Genomic DNA, 25,016 nt, shown 5'->3' on the forward strand with positions numbered 1-25,016 from the left:
GAGAGAGAGAGAAAGTTTGCTTCCAGGTCTAGCACCAGTCTTTCCACATAAATGTTTTATTTTTTTTTTTATCTAAAACTCATCTACTTGAGCTTGAGGTCTATCTTCTGGTACATTTCAGTCTTCAACTGTTTTGCAAGGAAAGAGGCCATACTATGCAAAGTGAAAGTTTCCAAAGGAAGTAGCTATGTTAATTTGTTACAGTAAAGGCAAACTGGCATTTAGCATTTTAGACTAATTAGTTTTCACAGTTTCATTTTGGTAAAGCCAGAAGCTCAATCCACAAAACAAACTGAAAACATTTGTGGCTTAAGAGGAGATAAAAAAATTATTTGTTTATAAAAGCGAGCTTAAAGGCGAGCAAGCAATATGTAAAATGAACCATGTATAATTCCAGCTCTGTACCTTGCAAGTTTTACAATTTAAACTAATAACACAATTCTAAGCATTCCCTCCACGTTCAGTAGGTCTCCTTCACACTTAAAAGCAGTAAAAATTGCCACCGTGAATGTGCTTTCCTGGGAAATGAGTTTCTTCAAATTCATTTGGGACATGTGTCTGAACAGGCCTGAGTTGAATGTTGATTCAACATCGTTCATTAAATGTATATTCTACTTTTCCTCCAGAAGCATAAAGCTGCATTTTAGTAGCCCTTCCTTCCATTTTTCCCTACAACAAGGCTGTGAAGTAGGCTTCGTTGTGAGATAATGTCTGGGCTAAAGTCCTGCAGTAAACTGAGAATGGACTTCATTGGGCTTAACCCAACTCCTTGATTTATATTACTCTGATTCTTTTTCTGACATCTGCTGGTGAGATATTAGACTGACCAGGAATTACCAAACATTCTCCACCAAAGTCTCATCTGATGAGGAAGAAATGTTGGACTTTTCACAAGCAACACAATTGCCTCTTTCAGCTTTGAGGCCTTGCAGGGAAGAAAAAGTCTTCACATGTTTGCTTTTGGGGGGGGGGGGGCGCTGTTTAAATGGAATTGGATCTCAAAATTACCCGAGTCTCATCTGATTTCAAATGAAAGGAATTCAGAGAAATAAGATTTGTAAAAATCAGAGTAATGTAAATTAAGGTGTTGGGTTAAACCCAAAGAAGTTCTTCTGAAAAAAGTCAGGAAGCAAAACCTTCCTGACAGTCTACCTAGTTGTTTTCAGGGTTCCACTCTTTACTGATTATTTAACTTAACAATAGAAGATATTTGTTATTTACTCCAGATTAAATAGCCTGAGCAATTCCAAAGTTTGAGGTTTGGTAGACACGTTGGCCGCAGGTATTTGGCTAGGATGGGCCATTCCTAATTTTTCTTTGTCCTATAATTTTAGGTGGTTTTTTAAAAGCTCAAAGAAGCTCTCTGTTTCCCCCTCCCCAGTCCCCCATACACACCATACTTTTAGGGGTTGCAAGCCTGAATTTACTTAGCCTACAAAGAAATAAAAGAGAAATCCAGTTGAGCTCTAGTGCTTCTTGCAGCAAGTTGCTGAGATTCTCTAAGAAAAAGAATTGTCAGTCCTCCTCATATATCTGGGTGTTGATAGATGCATTGTGCAGAGGAAACTGATGGGACTGGATGTAAACTCAGTTCTGATACAAAAGGAATTTCTGGACCTAGAAACCTGATTCTTTTAACTGTCTGGATTCAGATCTCCTATCTCATTCCTCTGCACATTTGCTGGACCACAAATAGATCCTTGCACTGCTGATCTAGTTGAACTCTTTCGCCTCCCTTTACCTTTGCAGGTTTTTGGAAACCCCATGGGTCCTGGAGGAAACACAGCTGGCAATCCCATGATGCCCAGCGTGGCCAGCAGTGGCTCTGGCATGAACTCACCACAATTTATGGGACAGCAGCCTTTCCCTGAGGGTTCCACAGGCAAAGGTTACGTGCAACCTGGGATGTACAGTCGCAATTCGTACCCTGGAGGGCCAGGCTTCACCACAAGGTAGGTCACAGCTGGCAAATTGGACCAGCAGATATGGAGTCTTTGATGGGAAGTTATTAACAAATTGTTAATTTGTTGAAACAATCACAGTGAGTAGAAGTCACACAACACATGATGCCCCTAGCTTACCTTGGATGAGTTACGCAACATGATGTCCTGCTAGGATTTCATCTGGTTGATTGTTCTTGGAACTACTAGTGTGCAATCAACTAAACAAGTGATTGTGCACTGAAGAGAGGTGGTTCATTGGTGGCGTTTTTCTCTTCCTGCGGTACTTTTCATTGAGCTGTTGATTACCCATTTGTGTTTTATTTCTTTGTTTGGTGCTCACTTCAAAACTGATGGTCTTCTTGAAGGCAGTAAATTTGGTTATAATCTGAAAAGATAAATGTTCCTAGCAAACAAACTGAAAGAGGCTTCTCAGGAGGTCCTCTGTGCACATCTACAAGGGAGAGAGATCTTCCCCTTGTCGGAAAGTTTCTCATATCTCATTCTCTCTCCTGCATGGAGACTTTAGCTCCAATCAGCATTTTTCAACACCAGCAGTTTAGTTAAATCAGGGGGCAGTGCTATGCCTGTCTAGGAATTAATCCTCCTCAACAGCTTATTTTTGAACAAAATCATATAGCACTACATTGTTGATTAAACATTCACCCATTCAATGATTGTCATATCTGGGGTTTGGAAGGAACTTCTCCCTGCTTCTCTCACTCATATCTGGCAAAAGACGGCCTTCTTAAAGAGTTCACCTCATTGGAGCCACACACTCCTTATTTGAGTTTTCTCGTTTTACATTTCTAAGCTGCTGTGCCTCAACAAAGCCAGAGAATGAAATTCCCAATTGCTTTTCAGAATTTAATGTTCTCTATTACACATGCTCAATAATTGCCCAACCTTGTCTATAAAAGCTGTCCTATGCTAAAGATAGAAGTCTTGTGGTGTTCCAGCCTTCATAATTTGACAAACGTACCTGTGGTGCAGCCTTCAAAAATTACTTTTGATGCACCCTGGTTACATCATAGACTTGGCTCAAAGACTCCTGGAGGACATGCCATTCCATGCAGTTCCATGTACAGTGGAACTTGGTATTCATTGTTAATTGGTTCTGGGAGGCATGTTGAGTACTAAAAATGATGAGGGCCAAAAAAAACCCATGCAACTAATATGTGACCCCTTGTTTTGGCTGGAAAGAATAGTGAGTCATGAGGTAGCCGACAATGACAGCTTCCAGCTTGTGCATCAAGAACCAAACAAACAACAAGTATTGGGACAAATATTTTGCACCAAAATGCATCAAGTACCAAATCCAACAACTTTTAGAAGAGTTGAGTAATGAGGTACCCCTATATTTGTTTTCCTCTGGCTGGTTGGTGTGGTTTCTGACTGACCATGAATTCACAGAGCTTAGGGGCAGAGCATAGGGGAGTACTAGGGTTAAGCAAATAGAGGCTCCTTTGCAGGAGTTGCAGGAATATTTCCTGCGATTTGTAAACCAGAGTTTGTGTGGCTAAGCAAACCATGGGTTAGTGGGGAACCCATTCTGAGAATCTCCCCAGCTACTCACCCCTGTCTATTCTCTCTTTCTTTTTTCTTTTCTTTTTTCCCTGGAATCCTAAAAGAGTTATAACATTCCTTCTTTAATGATTCCATATAATTAGTGAATCAACCCCATGTGCAGTGAGAGGAGGAGAGTCACCAGAGAGATAGGAAGAGATGAGCTTGTTAGTGATTGCACCCAGAGTCAGCCCCTTTCTGCTATGCCTATTGCCAAGTCAGTGAGCAAAGGGTGTGTAGGTGTGATGCCATAATCTTGCCTAATCTCCCAGACATTTTACTTGTACATCGTCATCTTCCCTTGCCTCAGTGGGCATCTCAGCTCCTTCCACTGCATGGAAGCTGAAGATACAATGGGAATTCTTACTGCATCTCCAAAATATTTTACCAGGATGTAGAAATCCACCCTGCCATTAGCATCTGAGGAATTGGGTTTGGCAACCAGCATCTGGGAGCCTAGAAAGAAACATGCTTTCTCTGTCTCTCCCTTTTTAATGCTGAGCATCCCACATCTTAATTATATTTCTTGATTTCCTGTGATCTTTTACTTGCCCCACGCATGCACGCATATCTGTCCAACCACATTGCAAAACAACAAAAGAAGTTATCCCAATGTCTGCAGTTATAATTTGGACAGGAATCTCAGAAGCTGAGAGCGATGTAGTTTATGACCAATGTATTTGAGATTAAAATATTCGTAGCCAGTTCCTTTAAAAAAAAACAAAAAACAGGACACAATGCTTGCCCTTCTCTCCGTTCCATTCACGTTTCCTAAATGACACAATTCCTGTACTTGTTTTTCCTCCACTTAGCAGCAGTTCTGAGATCCCTTAATTCAGGGGTCTGTGGACCAGCACCAGTCTGCAGCATGCCAGTAACCAGGCCGTGCAAACAAGCAAAGCCCCATCCACAGGATACAGGCAGCATGCAAACCCACACCTTCTCCAGACTGCGGGAGGGGGGGAGGATTTCCAATACTAGATTGTGGCCATCATTAGAGTGTACAGAGCATGTGCCATCTGGCTATAAACCCTGTCTTTTCTCTAGTTATGCAGGGAGCCCAAACGGCCCAGGGGGAATGGGCATTCCTTCTCATACTGGGAGACCCCCGTCAGACTTCACCCAAGCAGCCGCTGCAGCCGCTGTAGCAGCTGCGGCTGCTACAGCCACGGCCACGGCTACAGCCACAGTTGCTGCCTTGCAAGAAAAGCAGAGCCAGGAGCTGAGTCAGTACGGAGCGGTAAGCTGAGCATGTTTGTTTAATGTGGGATAAAGAGTGATGGAAAGTGCTAACCAGATGGAAGAAGAGACACATGATGGGGGAGATGTGCCATCTATTTATACTTTGTGATACAAGTCCAAGAGGCAGAATTATGAAGCATTCAGTAGCACCTACCCAAAGATGGTGCCACTTCAGAAAGTCAAGGAATCACATGCAGCCAGTCCACAAGTCACAGGTTGTCCATTCCTGGAATACTCAATGAGCATAAACTCTCTCCTCCTCTTTCCGTTCTCTGGCCAGAATATGGGTTGAAGTCAAATAATGAAATTGTGTGAATAATACAGGGCAGCAGGGCTGTGTGTTTTTTGGGAAGTAACAGGAGTTCCTGTCACCATGAACAATGAACAGAATAAGAGTTGGGAGGGACCTTGGACCCCCTGCTCAAGCAAGAGACTGTATACCATTTCAGACAAGCGACTGAACAGTCTCTTCTTTAAAGCTTGCAATGATGGAGCATCCACAGCTTTAGAAGGCAAATTAGGAGGTAGATTTCTTCTCTTTTCCTGCAGAGATTAGACACAGGGGTGAAAGCCATGGCGAGAGCAATTAGGTAGAAGGAAATTTCATTCGATGTATCCATAGAGAGATGTTCAGCCGAGAGATGATATTCCCTCTCATGCTTAGAAAATCAGGTCTTTGTAGTCATCTGCAAGCAAGTCAGGATCACGGCATTCTATAATGTTGATCAAGGTGATCTTCAAACTTTCTATATGGCTCCCTGTGAACATCTGAAACCCGGCTGCACAAGTGTCAACTCTTTCAGTTTATTGTTCGTTTTGACCGGCAACTACGCTACATCCCAAACTATTTCTCCTTGGCTTTTATTTGGCTTTTATCTTCCTTTACTGAAGTGCCAGAGATCTTTTGTGTACGATTGGACACAGGGTCATTCTTTGGATCTAGCCTTCAGCAGCAGCTTCAGGGCATGGGCTGTGCACGTAACAAGGAGACAACCACTGGTCCATCAAAGCTAGCATAGCCGATGTAGAAAAATAATAAATCCTGGTAGTCAGAATACACAAAAGGGAAGGGTCATTAGCTGTTTGGCCCCAAATCTACGCATCAAAATGAGGGGCCTGGTAGTTGTTCACTGTGAAATGAGCAGAGTCAACTTTGCAAGGTCTTAGAGTTGAAACAATTGTGAGCCCAAAGTGAGGAACCTGCAAATGAGACTCCTGTGGCTGACAATTGATGTGCCATTTCGTGTGTCTGCCTGGTGCTGAAATGCCAGCTGAATTGAATAGAAACATTAGAATTGTGACTACTGTAACATCCAGCGTGGTGTAGTTGAGCCTACATACCCATTTCCCTAAATCTAGCTTTGGGTTGGATCCTATTTAACTTCTTCCCCTTTTCTTTTCCTGCAGATGAGTGCTGGGCAGCCTTTCAACAATCAATTCCTCCCTCATTCGGGGCCTCGAGGACCAACCGGGATGAATCCAGCCAACATGTTGAACGCCTCCGGGATGTCACCCATGAACATAAACACAGCGAGGAGTCCCGCAATGAGCGCCCTGTACGCTGGGCAGAGGATGCCACAGCATGGCTACCCTACCCCACCACAAGGCCAGCAGATACCCCGGCAAAGTGTCAAGAGGACTTACTCCAACGAGGTGTGTATCAAAGGTGGAAGGGTTTTTGGAGCTCAAGCTTTGGAGCCTAAAGTTATACCTGCATTCTTGGCCAAGGAGTGTCAGTTTCCCACACATCTGAATGTCACTCCATTGTGCTGTCATTCTAGAATGTCTAACCAACCTGACCTTTGAGGACTGGGCATACAATTCCAGTATGCCAAGGGTGAGAGGACAGGAGCGGGGTGATTGTGTTTGAGAAAGTAAAATCGCTGAAGCAGCCTAAGACAAATAGAAGACTTATTCACAAAAAGAAGTAGTGAAGGAATAGGAGTTACACTAGAATTAAGGAAGAGTGGCGTAGTAAACAGTGAATACTAGCTTTTGAGTACTTGTGGGTGTGTTGCCTAGAGACCAGGTCACAGAGCGCAGACTTTGCAGAAACTAGTCAAAATCTCCCAACTTCCAGCTACAAGGGCTCAGTCGAATGAAAAGGATAAGGCGGAACAGGAAGGGAAGGAACCTGGGATTCTTCCTATCCAAAATTATAGCAGTCCTCGACTTACAACAGTGACATTTAGTCGCTGTTCAAAGTTACAACAGCACGGGAAAAAGTGACTGATGACCATTCTTCACAGTTACAACCTTTGCAGCATCCCCATGGCCATGGGATTAAAATTCAGGCGCTTGGCAACTGACTCATATATATATGACAGTCCCGTGTCCCAGGGCCATGTGGATCCCCTTTTGCCACCTTCTGGCAAGCAAAGTCAACGGGGAAGCCAGATTCACTTAACAAACTAACGTAACAACTGCAGCGATTTACTTAACAACCATGACAAGAAAGGTCGTAAAATGGGGCAAAACTCACTTAACAAGTGTCTTGCTTAACAACAGAAATGTTTGACTCGCTTGTGGTTGAGAGCTACTTGTACTCCCAGTTTTGGAGCTCGCTAACCTGGGCTCCAACCATAAAAGAATCCGTGGCATCAAAATAGCAAGAGATAAACCGAAAGAGCGAATCTCAGGAAAGTATGTTAGAATTATTAAGTATTTTGGGCATTCTGGGCTCCCTCCTGAAACATTGATAACTGCCAATTTCCTGGGTCTGAAGATTTCATTCAGGCTAAAAATGAGTGAAAAAGTGTGACCCGTCAAAACCGCGCTCGACTAAGCCGCGCCCGATTAAACCGCGTCGCTGACGTCATCAACAGGGCGACAACAGCCAGCGCGGAGAAAGAAGGGCGCTTTAAATAGCGCTTTGAAAGCAAGCCGATTCAAGTTAAGGTAAGGGTTAGGTTAAGGGTTAGGTTTAGGGTTAGGTTTAGGGGGGGTTAGGTTTAGGTTTAGGGGTTAATTTTAGGTTTAGGGTTTACAGCGTGCTTCTGTCTCTGCGCTGTTGTCGTCCTGTTGATGACGTCAGTGACGCGGTTTAGTCGGGCGCGGTTTAGTCGAGCGCGGTTTTGTGGTGGAACCGTGAAAAAGAGCCTAGCAGTTAACATTCTTGGTCTGATTGGGCTACAATTAGGAAACTTGTTAGTCTCTTAACTGGCTGAAGCGGTGCCCTTGCTGAGTCGTTTAGTCTCACTGACAGTACCCCGATACAAGATGGCAGAGACCACACCTGCCACCCTCCAATCAAATCTAGAAAAGAAATTAACGCCAGGAGATGTGGGGCATCCAGCAGAGTTCCCCATAACGTTTCAGCACAGAGGTGAGCCATTTGCAAGCTACCCAGGGTCCCCCCCACCCCACCCCAGCATTTATCTGAGGCTCCCAGAGCCAGGGAAGATTGGGTGGGACAAACATTTTTCCAGGATTTGATGGGCTATGGGGCCAGTGGACAGCAGAGACACAAGACACCCTTAAATCACTCCCAGCTGACTTTCCCAGGAGGTGCCTAAACTCACTGAAACCTTGATGTGCTTCTTGTTAATCCCTTCCTCGATTTATTACTTTGAAAGCAGTTTACAGATTTAGGCAACGTCAATGTATGTGACTATCACTCAGCTGCCTTTTTTTTCTGGATCTCTTCCAGGGTTATCCAGGACAACAGTATATACAAGGTGGCCAGTATCCCTCTCAAGCCGGACAGTATGCCACGAATGTGCCTCAACCATCTGCTCCATCCCCCTCCTATCCTGGTCACCGGTTGCCACTGCAACAGGGAATGAGCCATTATCTCTCTGCCTCCAGTACTAGCGGCCCATACTATAAGGTACTCCGTTGCTATGGTAACAGCTGTACCAGATTCTCAGTGAAGGTGAAAGAGACCTACAGACATTCATTCTGTAAGGAGAGAAAGCAGATTCCTAATGGAATGATTAATGCATCTAGAGAGCATCTTCCTAAGGAAGGAGGGAGATCTCTATATTTCCGCTGGCTTCTCGCTATTATTCTGATGATTTTGTAAGGAAAGCCACCTCCCTCCTGGATGGCCTTCAGATGTGGGATCTTCAGCTCCAAAAATTCCGGGCAATGATCTTGGAGAATTCTAAAGCGGGAAGCTCACAATCCTGAAAATAGTCAGTTGGGGAAAGAGTGGCTTTAAGGTTCTAATAAAATATTATGTTCTAATCCTCAGCTAGCAGTCGTAAGAACAACTCTTCCCAACCAGAGTCAGTGCAGGTTGATTGAATAATTTCACAGGGCAGAAGAAAATGTTCTCTCAAGGTTATACAGCAAGCCAGCAATAAAGGAAAAAAAAAAAACACACCACATTGTTTCTTGGGACTTAAGCCAATGCAGTCAATTGTGCCTGGGGAAACTGGATCTAGATCCGTTTTCTGTTAGTTCACTTAACCCCATCTCACACCTCTTGAATCTTCAAGTTGTGCTGAAGTATAATTTAGGGTTGTTGGTTTTTTGTCTGGTTTACTGCACTGTATGAATCTAGCCTTTTGTCATTTGAAACCTTGGTTGCAGCTTCGTACAACCGTCCTCAGTCTGGCTCTCTTTCAAATAGATTTTATTTCCCTTCTCCAAATCCGTAGCCAGCATAGTCTTTCGGTAGAAAAGCTGCATCCCTCTGCAGAAGACCCTGTTGGGCAAGGCTATCTTTCCATACTGTGTGAGCCCAACTAAGGACACGTTGGTGTATTGTATAGATGCAGATGAATGGATGTTTCTTTAGTACAGTCTCAGTCCAACAATAGAACAATAATGCTATAGTATATACTGTACAGGTAGTCCTTTACTTACAACTATTAGTTTAGTGACTGAAGTTACAATGGTACTAAAAAAAGTTACTTAAACAGGTCGTCACAGTTACACCATCACATCCTCCCACAGTCACATGATCAAAATTCAGGCACTTGACAATTAGCATATGCTAACAATGGTTATTTACAATCTCCCCAGCTGTTGTTTTTGTTTGAGCAAAATCGATAAGGGAAGCCAGATTCATTTACAGGCCATTTCATATGCTTAACCCTGCAGTGATTCACTTAAAACTGAAGACAAAAAGGTTTTAAAATTGGGTGCAACTCACTAAATAGCCTTGCTTAGCAGTGGAGATTTTGGCCTCAATTGTGGTCATAAGTTGAGGACTGCCTGTACTAAGAACAAGAGTTACATAAACATAATATGGGTGGAAGGACTCTAAATCAGACTTGAGAGAAAATTCTATAATGGTTAGGCAATTCCAAGGTGCTGAGATGTTTAGCTGGCTGCATGCTCCACTCGCTTCCCTTTTGTTAGGGACTTGATTCATCTTGTTTGCTGTTCAGTGTCCTGTATTCAACATTTAAGAAGCACACAACTTGTAGAATTGGCTCCTAACAATAGTTCATGCACATCAAACTCTTTGGACAGAGATTTCAAGTCAGCAGTTCAAGGCAGCTAAGCCCTCTTTTGGGCTGAAGAAAATTGATCAAAAAATTACTAGTGTGGGTCAGACTCTAGAATAACATGAGAATTCAGCAATCTTCTGTTTGTCATTGTTTGCTCTTGGGATAAAATGAGGCTAGAATTATGCCCTACTTAGTATCCTTTGGAGAAACATTTCTCAACTTTGGCACCTTTAAGATATGTGGGCTTCACCTTCCATGCTGGCTGGGGAATCCTGGGACTTGAAGTCCATCCATCTTAAAGTTGCGAAAGTTGAGAAGTACTGCTTTGGAATCAAGATGGGATGGAACTGGATTGACGGATAACTCCTGCCTTGGGAATCAGGGCCCAGATTACTCTAGTAACAAATGTTTTTGACTTTTCTCTTTTTAGCCTACTGATCAGTTCAATGGTCAAAATGCCAATTTTAATGGTGGAAACTTCAATACCTATGGACAAGCTACTATGAATGGGGTGAGTTCTATTGTTTGCTCCTGATGAGGCTTTCTAAGGTATTTGGCAATAATGTAGCGCCGTGGTGGCACAGTGGTTAGAATGCAGTATTGCAGGCTAACTCTGCTGACTGCCAGCAGTTCGATCCTGACGGGGCTTGAGGCTGACTCAGCCTTCCATCCTACTAGTAAAATGACGGCCTAGATAGTGGGGGACAATATGCTGATTCTGTAAACTGTTTCGAGAGGTCTGTAAAGCACTGTGGAGCAGTACATAAGTGCTATTGCTAGATTCCAGGTGTTACTTCTCTGCTGTATTTCCACAACTTCTGAAGGCAAACTGTTCCACTGGTTGGATTCCAGGATGGCTTATTCATAGGTTTTTCCATAGATTCACAAAATTCTTCCACCTAGAAGATACCTTCACACCTTCCCTCATTCGTGCATTTCTCTTTCCTTTTGCACACACACAAAAATGACACATTGGGTCATTTTTCTTGTATCCTAAACAGAATTGAAGCAAATGGTGCATCATGTAAGCAAGACTTCGGCTTTGCGTATTTTTATATTAGCTTAGAATTACCATCAACCTCTTGCTGGGTTCATTTCTTGATTGGCATCTTTTCCATTCTTATCCCACTTTAAAAATAAACGGAGAAACACTTTTGCTGAGTTAAAGAAAGGGCATAATGTGTTAACAAGAGGTTGCACTCTCTTGCATCTTTTTGCAGGTTATTTTTGTCCATTTTTAATACTTTTCTCCTGGGCCCATCTCCAGGAGTTAGCTCCTGTTCCCCATTATGGGTTAGAGTTGCCCTTTTCACTCAAAAGAGAATGATGTTATATTTTAACTTCCGAGAGCCTCCCCTTGGTGTGGCCAAAGTTGGGTGTATTTTTCTAACTGTTTTTAACTGGAAAAAATGGACATTTGTGGGGGGGGGGATTGAAATATATGCAGCAAGGGAGATGGTTTTCACATGGTAAAAAGCACAGCCTGATACCAGATTTTACAGTCCCCAAAATAAGATACAGGTGTAAACTTTCTCTCTCATCTACAAGAGAGTAGTTTCTAGTGCTTTTCATAAAGTAGGAGAGGGAAAAGGCAAGACGTTGCACATTGATTGAAGTATAAATAGAACTCTTATTTGGTACACAGAGATCACAATGTGACTGACAGTAAATCAGGAAGTCTTGCATCCTTTACATCCGTGTTTGCACCCACTGCCAGTTCAGCTTGAGAAGGCTGACATGCAATATTTTTAAGGTGGTCTATAAAGGTAAAAGGAAATGGTTGCTTCTGTAAAACAAATGGCCCATTCATAGGTGGTTGAGGACTAGCAAAAAATGAGAACAGGCCGACCACCACAGACTACAATAGAAAAGTCCGAAAGAGGAAACCAGCCATGTAAAAACAAACTAGGTTCTGCTCACTATTGTGAGTGAATGAAACACTGCTTTGATCTTGCATCGAGAGTTAACATTATTTGACCAGTCCTTGCATGCAAGATTGCAAGGGTTTGATACTTTAAACTTTAAAACTTTAACTTTTGCAACTTTAAGACCTGTGGACTTCAACTCCTGGCTAGGGAATTTTGGGAGCTGAAGCCCACAAGTCTTAAAGTTGTCAAGGTTGGACCCCCCCCCCCTTGCTTTAAACAGTTTTCCTATAATTCTTCCTATTGCATAATTCTAAGTGCATGTAGTCCTCGACTTACAACAGTTCATTTAGCGACTCTTCAAATTTACAATGAGAAAGGTGAAGCCAGATTCACTTACCAACTGTGTTACTTAACAACAAATGTCTTGCCGGTCCTGCCGATTTTCCCCCACTCCTTTTGTATCCATGAGCTCATCTCAAGGATGTTAGTTTGGAAAATATGCACTCAGTAAAATGTAAAGGCAGCCCTCTTTTTCCTGGTTCAATATTCAGAGGACTTTCAACTTGAACTCCACTGTGTAAAGTTTTGGGATTATTTTTACTAGAAAATGGGCTGAAGCTTCATAAGAGTTGATAACGTCTGAGTTATAATTCTGTTCTCTTTTTAGCCGGGAAGATCTATGCCTGGTTATCCAAGCTCTCCTTTACCTGGTAACCCCACACCTCCAATGACCCCTGGAAGTAATATCCCTCCCTACATGTCCCCAGGACAGGATGTGAAGTCACCATTCCTTCCAGACATCAAACCTAATATGAATTCTCTGCATCCTTCTCCATCTCCCAACATGGGTTCTTTGCATCCTTCTCCATCTGGTAAGTCTTAGACGCTGAGAAAGCCCTTCCAACCTGGCTGGTTTATGGGTTCTCCCAGCTAAAGAGGGTATGAGACATCATTTAGTAATGACAATTCACTGGTTAATTGATTTACTCCATTTACAATATTTGTAGATCATCTCAGTTGTGAAACGTGGGGTAGCACACAATAAGATAAGAAAACCAACGTTCAAGTGGCAAAGCTTTTCTTGACTGTACCACTTCCGTTTTGCAAAACACACATTTTTTTTTTAGCAAGAAAAAAATCATTCAGGATGTCTCCCTCATTATTTTTTTAAGGAGCAAGGCACCTTTCCACAAAAGATATTTGAAAAACGAGGCACCCAGTTCACACAGGTGTGTCTGTACAATGCACCCCTCAACTCAAAATGGTTGAGTCCTGGAGAGAAATTTCCCCTCTGGATTCTACATATTGGCTGGGCTCTCTGGACCAAGATTTGAATTTGGGACCACTTGCAGAGCAATGGAATTTTGGGGGCGAGGCGTGTTCCGTGGCAGTTAAGGAATGGCAGTTTGATGCTGGGGGAGGGGGAAAATCTTGAGGGACTTCCTTAACTTGCAGTGGGAATAGAAAGGAGAGCGAATGCCAAAATCCGTTTCCCAAATGCTTGCAGAATTCAACAGGATTAGGGGGAGGAAAGGAAACGACAGCCCTGGTGGGGTCACGGCAGAAGCCAGGCCCGTTCTTCACCCCACCTGCGGCACTTTCACACCTGGCTGCCCCTTGCCATGCCCCACGGCCCAGCCAATCTCTTACTACGTCCCCTGTTGCTGGGTCAGCCTGGCTCCCTCCACGCCTGCCTTGGCTCCTCTGCCCCATATCATCCCTGCACCTATGGCTGTGCACCTCCCGCTCATGATCAGCCCACTCTCTTTTCTTGTCCCACCAGGAAACCCTTGCGATGAGTTGCGTTTGACCTTCCCTGTAAGGGATGGTGTAGTGTTGGAGCCTTTCCGTCTCCAGCACAACTTGGCGGTCAGCAACCACGTCTTCCAGCTCCGGGACTCTGTTTACAAGACCCTGATGCTCAGGTGAGACCCTGTGATGATTTCCCTAAGTCCATGCTATTAAGTAAACGTATCACCTTGTTCCTTCTCTAACCTAGAATTGGCTTCTGCCGCCCTGATCGTTAAGTAATAGGCAGCTTTTGAAAGATAGTCGAAAGCCGAATCCAGAATACTGCATGGTTCTTTTTTTTAGTGGTGAGCTGGGAGCAGGGGATAAGCTAGAACTTACTCCATTCATTGCTTTTGAGCCCACATTGGAACAATGCAAAAGAGCAAAGCTCTGAACTGTGTTATTTGCCTCCTAACGTCAACAGTTCTGAAAAACCACAAAAGGTTCTTTGAACGGGACCTATTTATGATCTCAAGTCCACCTTTCTGTACAGTAGCACATTTCCCCCCCCCTGTTGTTTCTACAGCGTTGGTCCATATCTTCTTTCAGGAGAACTCTGAGAATCATCCAGTTCACCTTTAGGTGGAACATTTTAATTGGCTGTTTTTGCAAAAAGCAGCAACAGGTTCTGCTTTATTCTGAGTCTCTGGGCTGTACCTGGCAATCATTTGAACTCCGTTAGATGCTCTTTCCCAGATAGATGAAAGTTCTGGGAAGAGATGAAAATATTCTGGAGGGGAAAAAAAACCAATAATGCAAGTGAGGTTATTCAAGGATTTGCTTTGACAGCTGAGAAACAGTGGATGAAAAGCAGTAGCGAATCGAAGGGAAAACAGCAGTAGCTATCAGCTAGTTGTTAACGGCTTCATTTCAGTTTATTTGTTGAATTTATGTCCTGTCCATTTTCATACATCTTAACCGATGAAGGAGGAACTTCCCTTAGCTGGGAAAAACAACGTTTTCCCTGTCTCTTTAGGGAAGTGTTTCCCACCACTGGCAAATTAAAGGTGGGAGGAGTCCAACTCCCAGAATTCTCAGCAATTGCCATGCATTCCCAGGGAGAACTCTACAATAGGGTTGAGGAACTCTGCTGTTGAGCCACTGCAGTTCTCAGCACCCATCGCTTTTGGCAGTGTTCTTCTCTAGGGCTGTTGGGTCCGCAACTTGGGAGTCCTCCTGGACCCACAGCTGACTTTTGAACACCACTTGTCAGCTGTGACCAGGGGGACATTTGCCCAGGTTCGCCTGGTGCACCAGTTGCGCCCCTACCTGAACCGGGAGGCTCTCACAACAGTCACTCGTGCCCTTGTGACCTCTAGGCTGGAGTACTGCAATGTGCTCTACATGGGGCTGCTCTTGAAGAGCATTCGGCGACTTCAGCTAGTCCAGAATGCGGCCGCGCGAGCGATTGTGGGTGCACCTCGGTTCACCCACATAACACCTATCCTCCGCGAGCTGCACTGGCTACCTGTCGATCTCCGGGTGCGCTTCAAGGTGCTACTTGTCACCCATAAAGCCCTACATGGTAGTGGATCTGGGTACTTGAGAGACCGCCTACTGCCAATTACCTCCACGCGACCTATTAGATCTCATCAATTAGGCCTCCTCCGAGTTCCATCTGCTGGTCAATGCCGACTGGCAACTACGCGGAGGAGAGCCTTCTCGGTGGCAGCTCCGACCCTATGGAACGATCTCCCCATGGAGATTCGTACCCTCACCACCCTACAGACCTTCCGCACAGCCCTCAGAATCTGGCTATCCCGTCAGGCCTGGGGCTAAGATTGTAACCCGCCCGAATGGTATGAATGTTGTGTTTTTTTAATTATGTATTGTCTTATATGTTAAAAGTTTGTCTCCCCCTCCCCCTTGGGTTGTGAGCTGCCCTGAGTCCCCCCAGGGAAAAGGGCGGCATATAAATAAACTCAAACTCAAATTGCGCCCCAGCAACACAGTTCTCAGCAGGAATTGAGGACCACAGATTCATGGCCAAAAGAGATGGGACGAGAGACCATACCAGAGTTTCCCCCCATTGTAAAGTTCTTATCCCAGGGTCTCCATGCCTTCTCCGAGGCACCATGAGTATTTTCTTTAGAAAGGCATTTTGTGGTTCCTCTCTGCTTCTCAGGCCTGACTTAGAGCTGCAGTTTAAATGCTACCATCACGAGGACCGACAAATGAACACCAACTGGCCAGCCTCAGTCCAGGTCAGCGTGAATGCCACCCCTCTGACCATCGAGCGGGGAGACAACAAGACTTCACACAAACCCCTCTACCTAAAGCAGGTCTGCCAGCCCGGCAGGAACACCATCCAGATCACAGTCACGGCTTGCTGCTGTGTAAGTTCAACTTCTGTTTGTTTGGGGCTGGTCGTTAGAGTGAAGACGGCAGCTTCTCCGAGCCTCTGTTTTGCTGTGATGGGTATTGATACTCCAGGCTGCCTCGTAACAGGTGGCCATCTGGTTCTCCATTGCTGTTTGTCCTAATTCCCCAAATTCCTGTATCGGCTTTTTCCAATTTGAGGTCTGTTGTGTAGGTGGAAACGGCTACTCTCAAATTCCTTTAGGATACAGAATTCTACAGGACTGCAGTCCCAGCATACTCAGAGGGCCCCAGATCAGGGCCTTCTCTTGGCCGGATGCATTCTGCCTCTTAAGTCCACACAAGTGCAGGAAGTCCAGGATAAAGGGGATGTTTCCTCTATTTTAAGCCAACTTGTGTTACCTTTGTCATTCCTTGCAGCAGCAAATTCACAAGTGGGTTGTGCGTTACACATGATACCATTTCCTTGTGGAGCAGCTTTTCATTACTATTTTCATTGATTGATCCCGGGGTTCAAATACCCACTTCTCTTTGTTCAGAAGGGCCTTTTTGTCTGTGTGTCAGGCTTGTCCCAACTTGGACATTTAGGAAAGACCTTCAAACTCCCATTTCGTTGAAGTGAAGGGTTCAACATAGTCAAGCAGCTACAGCATAAGCAAAGCTGAATCTGATGATATTGTCATGCAAAGCCCACCCTTTTCCCATCTCCCTGGCCCTCCCCCCCTTGACCAGTCCATCAACGTCCAATTGTATTTCTCCAATGTTTTGGAAACAGCTTTGGAGTTTGGCACCTCTTTGGTAGAGTTTTGCATTCCGCTCTCATAGCTCCATCCTTGATCAGCCAGGTCATTCCAGATTGACACCTCTGGTTCCTGCCACCCTGTCATCCCTTCCTCCTTACTTCCCTCCTCCCTCTGTTTTATGGCGGGAAGCAAGACATGCCGAAGATGGCACATCTGACACTGCTTTGTCATGCAATACAAACGGTGAGGGTGCTTAGCCCTGGTGACTTCTCTTCTTTCTTTTAGTCCCACCTTTTTGTCCTGCAATTGGTGCACAGGCCTTCGGTCCGGTCCGTCTTGCAAGGCTTGATCAAGAAGAGGCTGCTGCCGGCTGAGCACTGCATCACCAAAAGTGAGTATCTCTGCTCTTCGGCATCTTTCCCCACTTCTAAAGTCTGGCCAAAGAGACAGAACTGCCTGGCCCAGGAGAGTCAAAGCCACCAGCAGAATTCCTGCAGAGTTCCATTGGGCTGGGATCAGAGATGCGTGGCACAAATGTATAGCTCAGGAGGAGAAGGGTGGGAAATCTCCATGCTTCCCTTAAGTCAGGGAAGGCCCAATGAGAATGCGCTGGATTGGAAAAGGCTGTTCTGAAGCCCAGACTGGAGAGTGTAGAGCAGGGGTGTCTAACCTGACAACTTTAAAACCAGTACACTTCAATTCCCAGACTTCACCGAGCTGCTAAGCAAATCTGACTTCCCACATTGACTTTGCTTGCCTGGGGAAGTCACAAATGGAGAGCATGACCCTGGGATGCTGCAACCATCGTAAATACCTACTGGTAGCCAAGTGTCCAAATTTTGATAATGTGATCACAGGGACACTATGACGATTGCAAGTGTGAGGACCAGTCATAAATAACATTTTTCAGCACTTCCTAACTTTGAATAAATGTCTGCAAGTCAAAGGCTACCTGTAAGGAGGGCCACATTATCAGATGGGTCAGGGAATCTCTTACTATTGTTAGCTGAGGTTGGAATACTGTGTGTCAGGTTAGACCCGTGATTGTGAACCTGTGGCATGCAGAGCCATTTCTGAGGGCACGCGAGGAGTTGCCCTGTCAGCTCCAGCGCACCTGCGCCTGCTGGCCAACTGATTTCAGCCGGCTGTTTTTGAGGCGTTTTTTTTGTCCTCCAGAGGCTTCAGTGAAGCCTCCTGAAGCCTCCAGAGGGTAAAAAACAGCCCAACATGCAAACTGGAAGTTGGAAAATGGGCCATTTGTGGCCTCAGAGGGCTTCTGGGGGCGGGGGGAGGCCATTTTCTCCCTCCCCAGGCACCTAGAAAGCTTCCGGAGCCTGGGGAGGGCAAAAAGCAGGTCCGCCATGCCGTTGCACACCAAAAGTGGGGTGAGAACGGGGGGGGCGCGCGTGCACGTGCGCGAGGGGTCATGCAAGCATGTGCGGGAGGGAGGGTGCACACACGCACAGCTCCCCCCCCCCCATGATGGCTAACCTAACAAAAAGGTTAGCCATCACTGGGTTAGAGCATGGGCAATTTGTAGAGGTGGGAAAAGCCAAAACTTTGGCTTTCAAAGGAATAAGAAAAGGCCTCCCGTGTCCTGATTTCAACCCTTTCCCAACTCTGCTGGCCATCACCGCTCCCAGCCCACTGAGTTGCGTAGAAACATAGAAGCAGAAAAGTGACATCATAAAAAGTCCCAGTGGTCTTTCAGATTTGCTCTTGGTCCATTTGGTCTGCATTGACACCTCGTTTTCCGCTTTCCATCCTTAGTCAAAAGGAACTTCAGCAGCGGCACAATCCCCGGGACTCCGGGTCCAAATGGTGAAGATGGTGTGGAGCAGACGGCCATTAAGGTGTCTCTGAAGTGCCCCATTACTTTTCGGAGAATCCAGCTTCCCGCCAGGGGTCATGACTGCAGGCACATACAGGTGAGTCTCTGATCAGCTCCGAAGTCTTGCTACCCTCTGGCCAACAGAGAAGGGTAGGATCAGAGACCTGCAGTAAGAATGATGAACTGCCCAAAAAAAAGGAGATGGGCGGTTGAAGGAAGAGAGGGAGAAAACCCCAATCATTGGTTCTTGTGGAAGGGGAAGCTTTCAAGGGATCCAGTACAGGTTGGGTTAGGGTTAGGGTCCTTTCCTGAAATTGGACAGTGGCCTGAACAAAACAAAACAAATTATTGATTATTGTTAATTTTAATCGAATTTGTTTTTAAAAATGTTATTGTTAATCTTAATTGGGTTTGTTTTGGATATTCTATTTAATTTTTTTAAACTTTTGTGATATGTGTTTTTTTAATGTTGTACGCCGCCCTGAGTCCTTGGGAGAAGGGTGGAATATAAATCCAATAAACCAAACCAAACCAAACCAAAGCCTTTGGAGTTGTTTTCTAATGCCTTTTGCCCAATGGAGTCCTGCTTTCTTTCTCTCCACAGTGCTTCGACTTGGAATCCTATCTGCAGCTAAATTGTGAAAGGGGAACGTGGAGATGTCCTGTTTGCAAGTGAGCATCTATATCGGAGGCAGCTGTGGCAAAAACAAAGACATTTGGGATATTAAATCCAAGAAAGGACTTTCGTTAGGAAAGCAGCATACAAGAGAAAACCTCTGGACTAGTTTTTCCCAACCTTGGGAACTTTAAGATGCGTGGACTTCAATGTCAGCTAGGGAATTCCGGGAGTTGAAGCCCACACATCTTAAGGTTCCCAAGGTTGGGAGGAAATGCTGTGGATTTTTTTCTGTAGCTGTTTATTGTGGCCAGTCTGGGGTGGACACTTCTTAAAACAAGATCTAAAAGCAATAGTTCTTCCATTCCTCTTCAGTGGCACGGCTGTCTACTGGGCTGAAGTCAAGAGCTGCCGACAAAACAGAACACTTTAAGGTTGGCAGTTGACTGACAGAAACACCAAGGCCCAGCATTAATTCTTGGGCTGGGCTCTACCTCCCGACAAAGTCCCGAGGGGATAAGAGTCTGTCCAAGATCCTTGCCCTTTTTACAATTATAATCAGGTGTCTGTCTGACTATATACTCAGTTATTGTTCTGTTTTTGCCTTTAAAAACTTCCACAGCCAAAAGTTGCACCCACCCACACCTCCCTCCTCTGTAAGGTTTATGCTTTGAAATTTTGCAGCTGCAGCCTGTCAGAGCATTGCATATGGTTACTCCCACCCCTCTTATTTCTTCTTCTTTCATTCAGTAAAACAGCCTTGTTGGAAGGGCTTGAAGTGGACCAGTACATGTTGGGAATCCTGATTTACATTCAAAAGTAAGTTTCTTGGATTTGCTGATTTTTTTTCCACTCTTGTGAAAGAGTAAAAAGAAATGGGATTGGACAGGTATGGTGATGCTGTTTTATGGCCACCAGGGGGCAGGCAAGGGCTATAACCCATCCACCCTAACTCATAGGTGTTTCTTTCACTGTGATGTTTGAGATTAGTTGAAACCTAAGATTTTAGGAGAGAAATAGAATCTCTGAAGGGTAATCAGTTGTTCTGGAGATGGGATTGGTCAGAAGGAGGTAGACCAGCCGATGTTAGAAAGAAGGCCTTTGAGAAGAAGGTCAAGTGCCACTCTCAACCCATAACAGAGGTCAAACGGGGTTCAGATCCCTGCCTGGGATTCCCTAGAGCAGCAAGACACCTTCACAAGGTTGTTGTGAGGTTATTATGAGTTCCTGGAGGGGGAGGGGTCACTATGCAGCTGCTTTTTGTGCCTTGAAGGAAATGCTGGTCATCCTCATAGCAAAGTTGAGGGAGATGCCATCGCAAACGGTCCCTTTGAGCAGATCTGAATTAGACACAAACCCCCAACTCTCCCTTCTTGTCTGCATGGTAGCTGAACCACATCTGAACTAGCTGCACCCTATTCAAGTATTTGCTTTCCTTCACTTGGCCTCCTTCCACATCTTTTCCTGTCTCTTCCCCCACCTCACACACCCCATTCTCTGTGAGCTACCCCAAGAAACTGGCAGTTAAACATAATCCAATCGACACTCTTTAAGAGGGTAACTCTTCAATCCTTGGGGGCTGGTTGGTTATACTAATGTTCTTCCACTTCCCTGTTTTCAATCAAGAGTATTTAGCCAGATGCTAGCCAGCTTCTCTTTCCCCAACCGGGGTTGTCCAGGAATGCATAGCAAGTGCATCTAACACGCAAGACTTCCTTCCCATCATTTGAGGGCCTCCTGTTCCTTCCCTCCCCCCACCCCTAGCTGAACAAAAGACTGCATTGCTCTGCATGAAGGAGAAGGGACGAGATACAGCCAGAGAAGGCTCCAAGGAAAGGCAGCCTCCTATCTTTGTGTATGATTCCCTTCCACGGCTTTAGCAAGGACAAACATCATTGGGGAGACCTCGGTATTTGCAAGCTGTTTGAGAATTGCAGGAGTCCAAGCGAAGACTCTGACTGCTCTCTGAATGTTGCATTGCATCAGTCCAAAAAAGAGATGGCCAGGCTACAGTTAAAGCAGACTGTTTGGGAAGTGGTTGTCCTTCCTCTGAAGACTGTAGCCTGGAAAAGCTCCTTTGCATCCCATTGTGCCTGGAACTGGGATTGGCAAGCAGCCAATTGCACAATCAGTTAACTGAGGGATGCCCTCCTTTTCATTCAGGTGCTTGAGTGCTACTTAGCACGTCAGCTGTGATCAGCACTGAACTCACCTACCTTGGTAATACAGGTAGTCTTGGACTTAACAACCAAAGTGGGAGACTAGAATTTCCATTGCTAAACAAAGCAGTTGTTACATGAATCATGCCTGATTTTAGAATCTTTTTTTTTTGGCTGTGATTGTTAAGCAAATGACTGTAGTTGGTAATCAAATCATGTGATTGTTAAAGCAAACCTGGCTTCCCTCCATTGACTTTGCTTGTAAGAGGCCATCTGGGAAAGTGATGAATGGTGATTATTTGTGATTACCAGTCAACCACTGCCCAGATTTTAATCATGCGGCCATGAGGATGCTGGGACAAGAAGTCACTTTTTCCAATGTCATAATTTTAAGCTGGCGCTAAACGAACCGTTGTGAGTTGAGGACTACCTGTACTTATCCATACAATGGGTTGCATCGTATTTGGACTACTCTGAAGGACTTGAGGAGGGGAGGCTAAGCTCAAAGAGAAATCAGATCTTTCCATTGCAGCATAATATTCCATCCTCCATGCTGCTGGCTCCCTTATTTCCCCTAGAGTCACAGTTCCTCCTTTGAATTCCCATAATATTGTCAGGCTTCTGTTTTTTAGAACAGTGCTGGTAGAAAGAAACGCTTCTCCAAGGAAGTCCATCTGATGGCCGCCCCATGGAACACACTAGAGCAGCGATGGCAAACCTTTTTTGGCTTGCATGCCATAAGTGGGAGGAGCGGGGTGGTGGTGGTGCCGTGTGCGGGCGTGCCGCACCCATAATGCAATGTGCAACCCCCCCAATGCGCATGCGTGCACTACAGGCACGACCCCTATTTTTTTGCATGCTTTTTTCACCCTCCCCAGGCACCAGAGGCTTTATAGGAGCCGGGGGGGGGGGCAAAAACAGTCCCCCAGAAGCTCTCCGGAGGCTTCAGGGACCTTCAGGAGGCTTCCCTGAAGCCTCCGGAGCAATCAGAACGACCCTCCGAGCAAACTGGAAGTCCGGTTTGCCCGTAGGGCTGGTTTTTTGCGCTCCAGAGGCTTCAGGGAAGCTCATGAAGCCTCCGGAGAGCCTCCGGGGGGAGGGGAGGCTCTTTTCGCCCTCCCCAGGCTCCCATAAAGCCTCTGGAGTCAGGGGAGGGCGAAAAATGGCTTTTAAAAAGGGTGAACTCATGCTCGCGCTGGCCAGCTGACAGAGCAGCACCCCAGGTGCCCTGACAAATGGGTCCACGTGCCACAGGTTCGCCATCACTGCACTAGAGCTTGTTCCATGGGTGGAGTAACAGTAGCACTCCTAGGAGCCATTCTTTGCCTAATAATGCAATCAGCTTACATTCTTTTTCAATGAAGAATAGAACAAGCAGGGCACTGTATTCTGCAGTGTGTTTTTCCAAATGAAATAATGTCTCTTGGTGAGCAAAACAACATTGCTAAGAACAGGGGCAACTTATCCATGTAGCCCCAGAAATGTAAGCTGGAAGCCCCTCAACATCAACCCCTAAATCTTTGTGAGGCCTTTTTACCACTGGTTTGCAGAAGTTAGACATCAGCTCAAAGCCATCTAGAGATTTTCTTTCTTAAGAGCCCTTTGGGATTGTTTATTTGTTTTCCTTTTCTATTTTCCCTTTTCATCCTTTTGGGCTGGGACAATGACCTCAAATAGCCGAAATAATGAAGGATCCCACCTAGTGTGTCTTGTGGGCAGTTCAAGGTCTCACGATCAAGAAGCCCTTGTAGAGGCCTAAAATTCTAGGGTTGGAGGAGGCCATGTGAGTCATTGAGCCGAACCCCGTGCTCATCCCAGCATGCTTTATGACATGTGAATAACTGGGTGGTTGTATAAATCCATCGTGTGGGGGGGGGGGCAGGGTCGAGTGTCATGTGCAAACATCCCATTTACCCAGCTCCGAATATGAAGAGATCACCATCGACCCGACGTGCAGCTGGAAGCCGGTCCCAATCAAACCTGACATCCACATCAAGGAGGAACAGGATGGGCCTGTGCTGAAGCGTTGCCGCACCATGAGCCCCACCCACATGGTGATGCCCAGCGTCATGGAGATGATCGCAGCTCTGGGACCGGGTCCCTCACCATTTGGATCTTTGCAGTCCTCTTCTGCTGGTGGTGGCACCAACGATTACACCAACCAAAGTGAGTCAGCCTCTGAGTCCTTGGGGGGGGGGGAAGAGGGGGAAAGACCCAGATCTTGAGGGACAGCAGTAGCACTTAGACTTATATACCGCTTCATAGTTCTTTTATAGCCTTCTCTAAGTGGTTTACAGAGTCAGCCTATTGCCCCCAACAATCTGGGTCCTCATTTTACTCACCTCAGAAGGTTGGAAGGCTGAGTCAACCTTGAGCCAGTCAGGATCGAACTGGCTATGGCAGAGTTTGCCTGCAATACTGGACTCTAACTACTGCGCCACCATGGCTCTAGAGAGGGATATAGTCTTCTCCTCCAAGAGAGAGAGAGAGAGAGAGAGAGAGAGAGCCTTCCTTTAGACCTCACTGGGATCTCATGGATCTACTTTGTGTATGGTGCATGATCACCATTAAAAGGCACAAGTGTTACATTTGTGTTATCAAGAAACAAGATATACCCATAATTGCTGCTTAACCATTGCAGGGGATTAGTATGAATTCTATTGATATGATGACTTGCTTGGTCCCTGCCCTACTTACCTCCCTAGTTTACCTTACATGGGGTTAGAACTAACTTTCATTCACAACATTCATATATATGTACAAGCCTTTTCTGAAAGATAACTTTCCTCCCTGACTACTACTATTTGTTCTTTCAGATTCAACCTTTTCTGGAACTTACTCAGATTCATTCCCCACTGTGAACCCCGGCACCCCGACGTTAAATGAATTCAACCCTGGGCCTCCTCCCATCTCCTACCAATCTGACATTCCGGGCAGCCTGCTGACCCCCGAAAAGCCAACTTCCATTCCTGGACAGGTCAGTGAGACGTTCTTCCTGAAAAATATTGGGAAATGGTCCTTGTAAATGGGCTATGGGGGGTAACCGGTCTACAACTGTTCTTCCTCCTGGGATCTTCACTTTGTAATGGACAGTTCCTCTTGGTCTTCTTGAACAGGTACATAAAATTCCTCTCCCATTTCCTCTTCATGATAGGCAACAGTCCTAGCATTGGATTTTGATAAGATTCCATAGCTTCCAGAATTTACATTGCAGATCCTTGAAAGATTTTGTGGCAGTGTCTTAAATCTGGGAAGTTGGGCAGCAAACGATGCTCTGTGGAGGTTTTCTCCTGACCCATTTAAAAACTCTTCATAAAAACCTCACAAGCAACATCACGATCAGTTACTTGGCAAGCCCTCCCATTTCTATAGCTTCTGGCTATGAAGTGGCAATTTTCATAAAACTCCCATCATGCATTTATCGGCAGCGTGTGAATACAGGAACAGGACTGTATTCTTTGGGTGATTTTCCGCACCAGCTGCCAGGAGGCCTTGTAAAGGCAGCTGAACAAATGGCCTCTTTCTCCCCTATGACGGTA

General features: G+C 45.4%; 1 protein-coding gene across 4 annotated transcripts in view; it reads left to right on the plus strand.

Moving 5' to 3' along the window:
* ZMIZ2 (zinc finger MIZ-type containing 2) overlaps positions 1-25,016 on the plus strand; it is a 91,438-nt gene that overhangs the window by 55,587 nt on the left and 10,835 nt on the right. For all 4 annotated transcript variants that reach the window (XM_032228737.1, XM_032228733.1, XM_032228736.1 and 1 more), the window contains exons 4-17: positions 1,750-1,952; positions 4,554-4,746; positions 6,156-6,401; positions 8,398-8,577; positions 10,581-10,661; positions 12,686-12,890; positions 13,802-13,943; positions 15,935-16,145; positions 17,157-17,262; positions 18,642-18,799; positions 19,307-19,374; positions 20,069-20,137; positions 23,396-23,643; positions 24,294-24,454. In XM_032228737.1, the coding sequence (XP_032084628.1) occupies positions 1,750-1,952; positions 4,554-4,746; positions 6,156-6,401; positions 8,398-8,577; positions 10,581-10,661; positions 12,686-12,890; positions 13,802-13,943; positions 15,935-16,145; positions 17,157-17,262; positions 18,642-18,799; positions 19,307-19,374; positions 20,069-20,137; positions 23,396-23,643; positions 24,294-24,454 (2,271 nt within the window). The remainder of the gene's footprint in view (positions 1-1,749; positions 1,953-4,553; positions 4,747-6,155; positions 6,402-8,397; positions 8,578-10,580; positions 10,662-12,685; positions 12,891-13,801; positions 13,944-15,934; positions 16,146-17,156; positions 17,263-18,641; positions 18,800-19,306; positions 19,375-20,068; positions 20,138-23,395; positions 23,644-24,293; positions 24,455-25,016) is intronic.

Source organism: Thamnophis elegans, chromosome 13 (genome assembly GCF_009769535.1).
Source record: "Thamnophis elegans isolate rThaEle1 chromosome 13, rThaEle1.pri, whole genome shotgun sequence".
Taxonomy (NCBI): Eukaryota; Metazoa; Chordata; class Lepidosauria; order Squamata; family Colubridae; genus Thamnophis; species Thamnophis elegans.